Below are 9,449 nucleotides of genomic sequence, written 5' to 3' on the forward strand. Positions count from 1 at the left end.
CAGCAGGGCACCAGGGTATATATTTAAAAATTTTTTTTATTAAAATCATACCTAGTGTATTTTAGGGGCACGGAGCTACACTCTTTGTGGCTCCAAGGATACTGTATTTAGGGCTATGATTTTTGTTATGGAGAAGCAAGTCCCTTGCCACTGAAATTACAGTTTTGTGGGTGAGGGAGGGGCAGGTGCTGGGAAACAAAAGGTCAAAGGAGGGAGGGACAGAATGGGGGGGTCATAGGCAAAGAAGGCAGCTTTGGAGGGGTTGGAGGGAGATGGTTGCGGGGCGGGGGAATGGGCCTAGGAATTCAAGCTCAGGAAAAGCACATGACCTACCAAAGTCACACGGCACCCTACTGTACAGAAAACGTGGACTGGCAGAGTGTCAGGGAGGGGGCTTGCAGTATCCCTAATTGAGGCAGTCACCCTTTGGCCACTTGATGTCCTTGTTCAGTCAGGCCTTTGGGGATCAGCTCTGGACACCCCCAGTCCGGAGGGGGGCTCTATGGAGCATGGGTGGTTTAGCATGGGGTCCCCAACTCTGGACTAGGGGATGTTGGGTCCTAATTGGGACTTCTGGGCTCCTGGGAGTTGGTTACCCCTCAACATCAGTGGCTTTGATTGAGGAAAGTGAAATTTTATGCAGAGAGCATCCTTTCCCCAGGGCCTTGAACCACTGCTCCCAGGCCCTTTCCCACCCAAGTGGACAGGGCACTCCCTCACCTCCATATCCCCGGGGGAGGTGGGGAGGGGACACTCCAGATATTTGCCCTGGAGGAAGGGGCCTCTGACCTAAGTTTTGGAGGAAGTAGCTTGGCATTCCCCAAGGCAGTTTGTGTGTGTGTGTGTGAGCGAGCTCACGAGCATCTGTCTGATCCCTTAGTCCAGAGACTCCTGCTTCTCTGGGGTTATTTGTTTGGCTGTCGGCCCTGCTTTGGGAAAGGGAGTTAAGGGGGGGGGGTGTGTGGGTGATGAGGGCGAGAGAAGGCACACCGATCTTTTGATCTTTCACCACAGGGGACAGAATGTCCCTCTGGCTGGAGCGATCTGTGTCCCAAATAGAGTCCAGAGGGGCTGGGGGCGGGGAACAGGTGTCAGGCAGCTTCTCTCCCTGCCTGAGGGGCAGGGGGCTCCCATGAGACCTGTCAGAGGTGTCCCCTGGGCCCGATTTTGGGCAGTGTGGGGTCCTGGGACATTGTCAGGAATTCTATTGCTGAGTCTTTAGGCCACGCCACTATCCCCGGTAAAAAAATGTGTCTTGTTCTCCTTCTGCCTTTCGAAGCCCAGCTCCTAGTGGAGACAGATACCTTCGGGAGTCAAGTCCGGATCAAGGGCAAGGAGACGGAATTCTACCTGTGTATGAACCGGAAAGGCAAGCTTGTGGGGAAGGTGAGTGATGGCCTGGAATTGGGTGGGTCCCCTTGGCAGCTCTGGGTAGCTGGAACAGTGTGTCCAAGGCCCGGTCAGCTTCAAATGGAAGCACCTGTGAGTGTGTGTGTGTGTGTGTGAGAGAGAGAGAGAGAGAGAGATCGCTTCCTCTCACCACTCCCACCTCGTCTCTGGCCCCCCAGGCGGAGGGATCCGTGGCTGTGACCCAGGGGAGCTTACAGCACTCTGATCTCTCCTGGTGGAGGTGGAGCTTGCTCTTGAGTGGGAGAATCCACGAGGGGTTCTGGGGCTCCCTGCCCGAATGTACCTTACGTCTGGGAACAGGGGACCAGCAGGCCAAGGGCTGGGGGGCTGCAGCATTGTTTTCACAATCATCAGGGGTTAACGATTCCTGGAAGCAGTGCCTCCGGAACCCAGCAGCCTCATCAGTGCTGGGCCTTCTGATTCTAGCCTTTCAGGAGGATTTTATTTCTTTGGGACAGGCTAGAGAGCTGCACGAAACACATTACACAGCAGGGGCGAGGGGTGAGGGTGGACCCACAAGCCAGGGGTGCTGAGCCTCCTGCTTTTGCTGTGTGTCCTTGTTGGTGAAGCTCACACACTTGCTTCCTTTGGATGTTCCAGTGGAAGGTGTTACTGGCAGTAGCTCTATGGTGGAATCAGGCCCCATGTTCCCTTCTCTCTGCGGGGACTCTGCTCACCCCCTTTCCAGCTTGTACAAGGGTGATTTCTGCTTACAGGTGGCGTGGGGGGTGGGTAGAGGGCAACCCCAGATTCCAAGGAGGACAGCTTCTGCTGCTTGGGGGCAAGGCCCAGGGTGATGATTTGCATCTGTTACACCTTGTTGGAGGGAGAGAAGCCTGATCTCAATTCCTGTTTAAGCCAGTGGTTTGGGCTTCCTGAAACCCCCAACTTTTATTCCTCTTCCCCTCCCCCATACCCAAGTGCCCTGAGAGCCGGTAACAGGCCAAGGACCCCAAGCTGGCCAGGGTATTGTCACTTATGATTGCTTCATAACAACAGGTACCAGTAGGCTCTGTTAATTGAGCACCTACTTTCTGCCTGGCCCTGGGCAGAAATGCTCCCAAATAATCCCGTGAGGTTGGTACCACCACCATCCCCCTGGCACAGATGAGAAAGCTGAGGCTTGGCCACGACCGGGCACTCCTCCCAGGTCCCACATTGGAGCGAGGCAGGCTTCAAAGCCCGGTTTGGAGTCCAGCCGCCCTGCCCACACCAACTGAAGCTTCTCAAAGAGCAAAATAATAGTAATCCGCAGAGCGCAGCCCTGGGATGCCGAGGAGTGGTTTTCATTAGTGATTCACTTTCCGCGCGCGTCCCGAGGCGAAGGCGAGCCGGCCGGCGAGGGGGTCTGGGGCAGGGGCGGCGGGCGGGCCGGGCGCCGGGTCCTCTGGCCTGGCCGTGCGTTTCCTGTGGCGGCGCAGCCAGCCCCGCGTCAAGGCGCTTTGTTCTCCTGCCCGCCTGGGCCGCCTCCCAGGCCCAACCTGCCTGCAGTTGTGGACTCGGCTTTCTTTTTCTTTTCTTTTTCTGCCCCCCTTTTTCGCTCTTTTTCTGTGTAAAGGAGGAGGCGCACGCAGTCCGCCGTGCCAGTGCCCGCGCGCCCCTCCCTCCCCGTCTGCGCGGTTCCCGGCATCCTGACCCCAGGAGGGCCGGCCCGGGGTCAAAAGAACAGCCCCGTCCCCTCGGGCCGCTCCCCGCCGCCGGCCGCCCTCCACCCGCCCGCCGGCTGGCCGCTGAGTCACCGCTTCCACAGGAGCCGGCTCCGATTTCCTGCCCCTCGCCCTCTCGCCCGTCATTAATATTGGGGACGGTTCAGCTGGCGGTGGGGCTCGGCGCAGCCCCGGGAGCCCCGGCCCTCCCTTCCTCTCCCCTCCTTCCCAACCCCCTTGCGGCTGCTCCCCCCATCATCCCCTCCTGCTTTCCGGGCTGGCCTGGGAGGCCCCAAGGGCATCCCCCTCGAATCCACCTGTCCCAACTTTGCCCCGGGGGCAGGTTCCCCCTGTTGGCCTCTGCCTAGCCCAGCGCCCCTCACGCTCTCTGGCTCCGGCAGCTGGAAGCCCCAGATCCTTGGGTCCCTCTTCTGTCACAGACTCCTGAGCCAGTCAGGCCGGGTCCTGGGATTACCCTTGATGGCTGATGTGTGTTTGCTCCTTCCTCAACTCCTGCCTCTTCTGGCTTTCTACCTTTGCGAGAAGAGTGTTCTTCTAGCTGCCTCCAGACCTTGCCCCACTGCCCCCGCTCAACTTTCTAAAGCGCCCAAGGATCAGGTCTCCCCAACCCAGCTCAGAACCAGTTCCTGGATCCTCACCACCTACCTGAGAAAGGCTGCATTCTTTGGGGAGAGCCTCTCTGCCCTCATGTCACAGACACATGGCACTGCCAGCCTCCGCTCCCTGGATGGGGACTTGAGGCTTTGTGTGTGCTGTGTGTGCCCTCCGCCAGGACTGCCCTTCCCTCCACCATCTGCCCTGAGTACTGGATCCTTCTTCCATAGCCTCTAGTTTGTGCACCCACCCCGGAGCCCACAGCCCCTCACACAGCCCTCTCTTGCTGGTCTGCTAACCTGGATTGTCACTGTCTGTCTTTGTGCCTGCCTCCCCTGCTAGGCTGGCAGCTCAACGAGGGCCAATTCTGGATCTGTCGCACACCTGCCCCAAAGGCTGCAGAGACACCAATAAAATAGTCACGTGGTGCCTTGCTTTTTGAGGACTGACTTTTCACCTACAGCCAGAATTAGCCCCATCAGGCCTGGGAATCAAAGTGCCCTGACCTCACTGAGTCTCAGTACCCTCACCTGTAAAATGGGAAGAGAATGCTGGCACTTATCTTAGTAGGCACTTACTTAGTAAACAGTAGTTACCTTCCCTTTGAAGCCGGGTCCTTCACTGTGGGGCCTCTTGACCTCAGCTTAGGCCCTGGCTCCTTTGGAGGAGGACAGCTTTCTCGGCTGGTCTTGACCCTGAGTATTGGTCTTCATGCATCTGGCCACAGCTGGACACATCGTTGAGCCCCCAGCAGAGCCTTTTCCCATGCTGCAAGACCCTTGGCGGTGCTGCCGTCTCTGCTGCATTGAACCCATCCTATGCCAGAGCTCTTCTCCCGAGCTCCTGGGAGAGAGGTGGTCCCCCCTCTCCATGCCACCTCTCTGGGCCCCATATCCACCTCACCCAGGGATGCAGTACTTCCTTTCATTCCATACATAGTTGTTGAGTTGAGTACTATGTACCAGGCAATTTTTCGATTTTTCTCGTCTGCCCCCTCCTGTGTGATCATTGGTGTGTCCTCTTTGGGGGCAGCATAGGGCCCCCGACCCTTTCAGGGCAGGGGGTACCGTGCCCACCACCCCATCTTTGTGAAGATTGCTTTGGTGAGAAGCAACCAAAACCCAATTCAAAATGCCTTTAAGCAAAAAAAAAAAAAAAAAGAAAAAGAAAAAAAAAGAATTTTTTTTCCTTTTTTTTTTTTTTGCCTATGTAACTAAAAACATTCAGGGGGGAGTTCTAGTTTCAAGTAAGACTAGAACTAGGGGCCAGATGATGTCATCACAATTCAGTCTTCAGATCAAATAGAAGGAATCGGACTCCAGTTTGGAAAGACGGAGGTTGGAGGTGGTGGAGGGGGAGAGATGATCAAATTCTACTAAATCACCAAGGTTCTGGGATGGGCTATTCCCGTCCTCTCTAAATATTGATGATCTGCCTTGCCTGAACCAATTGAGTCAGCATTTGGGAGGATGAGGCCCAAGCACATGTGTTTTTTTTTTTTTTTTTTTTGTTTAAATCTCTGCGGGGTTGAAGAGGTAGTCAGGGCAGAGGGTCAAGCCCCGGGCAGCCTACTGTTCGCTGCTTATCTGCTGGGTCTGAGTTTGTGGTGGGGAACTCGTGAGTGTCATAGGCCCCATGGCTCCCCCAAGGGGCTCCTGACCTCTGGAGCATTGGGAACCTCAGCTTGAAGCCCAGCTTCTCAACCCAGACGTGTATGAGCACGTGTGCCTGGCACCATGCTGGCCCTCGAACCTCCGAGAACTGGCTTCATGCTGATGGTGGCTCTGTGGTTCTGGGGCAGGCGAGGTGTTTAGATGGGCAGCGCCCACTGTTCCATAGGCTTTCTCCTCATGAGCCTGCCTGTCTGGGACTAGACAATAGAGAAGCGAGCTGCAGTGGCAAAGACAGATTCAGATCCTGGCTCTGCCACTTGACAAACTCCATGACCTTGGGAAAGCCATTTTTGCCTCTGAACTATTTCCTTCTACCAGCTAGAGGCTACCTCAGCAAGTTAGGAGGATTAAACGAAATAGTGGGTATGAAATGCCTGGCCTATAGTCGGCGATCAATAAATGCTAAATGAGGAGTTCCCGTTGTGGCGCAGCAACTAGTGACCATGAGGTTGCACGTTCGATCCCTGGCCTCGCTCGTTGGGTTGGGGATCCCGTGTTGCCATGGGCTGTGGTGTAGGTCGCAGGCAGGTCTTGGATCCTGCGTCGCTGTGGCGGTGGTGTAGGCCGGAAGCTGAAGCTCTGGTTCAACCCCAAGCCTGGGAACCTCCATAGCCATGAGTGCGGCCCTAAAAAGCAAAAAAAAAAAAAAAAAAGCTAAATGAATGAGTGAATGACTGGGGAGACCAAGGCAGGCAGGCAGAGCGCTCCACCCCTCTACTCACTCTGTCCCCTTCTCAGCACATCCCCCAGGAGGGGCCTCTCATAGCTCGTGACTGTCTCGGGGACATTCGTAGGGGATCCAGGAGGCAGATTTTCTTTTTGGAGGAGAACCCATCTTTTGGTGTCCCCCCCACCCCCATCATTTCTATCCTAGGAGAACTCTCATCCATTTACCCACAGATGCTCTGAGCACCCCTGTCTTGGCTTGAGACCTGTGCTGAGCTGAGAGAGCAACTGACAAGCAACCCCGACCTCCTAAAGCTCTAGGGCTGCTGAGGGGAGGCGGGCAGATAGAGAATTGCTCTCTTGGGAGGTGGGAGGAGGAATGGATGTTGAGGGGGTTCAGATGAGGGGGTGTATGAGTCCAGTAAAGTCTGATGCTTAAGTAGAGGCTTGAAGGAAGAGGAGGAAATGGCCAGGGAGCTAGGTGGCAGTCAGGGAAGGCTTCCCAGGGGAGGCGGTCCCTGACCTGAGCCTCGTAGGTCGAAAGCAATTTTCCAGGCAGATATTCTAGGGTGGGGAAACAGCCATAGAGCAGGCTTCGTCCAGTTTGCTCCGACTGTTCCATTGAGACTGGCCAAGGGACCTGGACTTAGGTTGGACAGACAGCTTCCAGAATTACTCAGGAGGGCTCCCCCCTCCCCCAGTCCAGAGAGCACTGCTTTCTATCCCCCTTGAGGCTCATAGGCCCCTCCCCCGGCCCCCCAGCTTCCCTCACACAACCCCTCACTGCTCACCCCGCCCATAATGTCCTCTGGGGCCCGCGTGTGTGTCTCCCAGGCCCGCCCCCTGCCCACTCTGCAGCCTCCTCGAAAGGTCTCTGCTCCAGCGAATGTTTTCTTACCCCGTCTGTCCCTTTACTGCAAAGTTCAGCACTTTGTCTGCAGGGCCCGAGCTTGCCCTCCGCTCAAAGGTGAACGTTCCTGGAAGCTCCAGCCCGTTTTCCACTTCAAACAAAAGGCTGGAACTCGCACCTCAGTCTCCACGCACAGCCAGACCGCTGGGCTTCCAACTTGGCTGGGCATCTGTCCGTAACGAGGAGTGGGCCCGGCCTAAATTTGGAGATGTTCGTTGGAAACTCGAGTGCTGCTAATTCAGGCCTTCCAGCTTTGTGTATTTCCCACTCTTCCACATGGAGCAATTTGCCTTTCTCAAGGAAGAGATTCAAAGCCTGCTTCCCACCGCCTTTTGTACAGATCGGATCCAAGGAGGGAGGCCAGACCGACCAAATCACCTGCTCTTCAGAAATGTTTTAGCGAGTTCCTACTGCGCGCCAGGCCCATGGATACGCGTCATTCCCCATAACATCTCTGTGAGGCAGGAGGCCTTGTCCCTGTTTGGTCCAGGCGAGGAGTCCAAGGTTTAGAGAGTGGAATCAACTAGCCTGAAGGAAGTGTTAGAGTTGATGCAGCTTCTGACTCTGAATCCAGTGCTCCTTGCCTGGCAGAGTCCCCCAGGGGGTTCACCTGGGACCCAGAAATCTCAGAACCATGAGTACAGGCCTTGGAGTTTGGCTGTGCTAAAACTATTTTTAGAGGCTCCTCTCCCTCTTCATACCAGATATTAAGATGGAGCACATCCCACACGAAATGTAATTTACAGTTAACTGTGTAACGGCGGAGTTGAGTGGCAGTTGAGGAGTTGACTTCATCTCAGGTTTATTGCCCATCGGTTGGGACACCTTTCCATTGCATGTGATAGACCACAGTCTCAGCTCTTTTAAAGGAAACAAGATATTATTGGCCCACATAACAGTGAGGTAACTTGAGCATTGGAGGCAGCTCGGTCCAGAAGCTGAAAGATGCGAGGAGGACTTGGTTTCGCTCATCCACTTCCTCTTGGCTTTGCTTCCTCCAGGTCGGCATTGTGGTCGGACAGAATTTCCCCTCGTGGTGGTACAATGGCTACCTCCACTTTAGCCTTACGTGTTCTCCAAGTTTAAATCGGCCTTTGTTTTGGGGGATCACTTTATGCAGGGATCTTGAGCAACACGGATTGGATGGCTCAGGCCACCTGACTTGCTCTGCACCAGTCAAAAGGATGTTTTGATGGGTCAGGTCTCCGTCTCTTGTCCTAGCGGAGCTGGGGTGGAAGCTCCTGGCTGTAGGTGGAGAGTGAAGAAGAGATGACTCTTTAAATGATGGGGGGAGTCTGTTAGTCCCCTGATGGGTGAGTGGGGAGGATGCAGGGGCCAGTATGACAGATCCAGGGAGTGAAATCGCTGAGGCCAAAGCTTGGGTCAGGTCCTGTCCACTCGGCTATCCCAAGCCTTGGCCACCTGCTGTTGCCCACTCTCCGTAGCTCTGCCCCTTGCCCCTGCCCGCCCCCGTCTCACCTCCTCGTGCTCTCTCCTCCTGCAGCCCGATGGCACCAGCAAAGAGTGTGTGTTCATCGAGAAGGTCCTGGAGAACAACTACACAGCCCTGATGTCAGCCAAGTACTCTGGCTGGTACGTGGGCTTCACCAAGAAGGGGCGGCCACGGAAGGGCCCCAAGACCCGAGAGAACCAGCAGGACGTGCACTTCATGAAGCGCTACCCCAAGGGACAGGCAGAGCTGCAGAAGCCCTTCAAGTACACCACAGTGACCAAGCGGTCCCGGCGGATCCGCCCCACGCACCCCGGCTAGGCTGGCCCCGCCGTGGCCCCGCCAGGCCGCCCCAGCCCACACTCACACTCACGGAGAACTGCAATCAGAGGAATATTTTTACATGAAGAAATAAGGAAGAATTTCTATTTTTGTACATTGTGTTTAAAAGAAGACGAAAACTGAACCAAAATTCTTGGGGGAGGGGGTGAGCTAAGGATTTTATTGCTGACTTGAAACCCCCTATGACAAAAGACTCACGCCAAGGGACTGTCGTTACGCACAGGTGCTTGTGTCTCTCTAGGGACAGACAACTCTAAACTCGTCCCCAGAGGACTTGAATGAGGAAAACGACACTCTGAGAAACCAAAGTCCTTTTTCCCAAAGGTTCTGAAAGCAAAAAAGCATAAAAAAAAAAAAGCAAAAAAAGCAAAAAAAAAGAGAAAGTGAGAAAGTAGTACCCCCTCCCCCCAACAATTCCTCTCTCCCCTTTTCCCCAATCCCCTCTCCCTGCCCCAAACTCCAACAAAAATCGCTCTCTGGTTTGCAGTCATTTATTTATTGTCCGCTGCAAGCTGCCCCGAGACACCGCGCAGGGAAGGCGTGCCCCTCGGAATTCTCGGCGCCTCGACTTCCGACGACAGACGGCCTCGTCCAATCCTGGTGACCCTGCATTGCTCGCAGTTCTGGAGGATGCTGCTAATCAACCTTCCGTGACTCACGTGACCTAGTACACCAATGAATAAGGGAATATTTTAAAACCAGCTATATTATATATATTATATATATATAAGCTATTT

The 9,449-nt window shown here is 54.9% G+C and overlaps 1 protein-coding gene across 2 annotated transcripts in view; it reads left to right on the forward strand.

The window, feature by feature from the left end:
* FGF18 (fibroblast growth factor 18) overlaps positions 1–9,056 on the forward strand; it is a 36,908-nt gene extending 27,852 nt beyond the window's left edge. The window contains exons 4-5 of one of the 2 annotated variants that reach the window (XM_047787017.1): positions 1,280–1,386; positions 8,425–9,056. In XM_047787017.1, coding sequence (XP_047642973.1) covers positions 1,280–1,386; positions 8,425–8,691 — 374 coding nt within the window. In that variant the 3' untranslated portion in view covers positions 8,692–9,056. The remainder of the gene's footprint in view (positions 1–1,279; positions 1,387–8,424) is intronic. The other variant, XM_047786926.1, reaches the window with a different exon arrangement.
* The last annotated feature ends 393 nt before the right edge of the window (positions 9,057–9,449 follow it).

Source organism: Phacochoerus africanus, chromosome 1 (assembly GCF_016906955.1).
Source record: "Phacochoerus africanus isolate WHEZ1 chromosome 1, ROS_Pafr_v1, whole genome shotgun sequence".
NCBI lineage: Eukaryota > Metazoa > Chordata > Mammalia > Artiodactyla > Suidae > Phacochoerus > Phacochoerus africanus.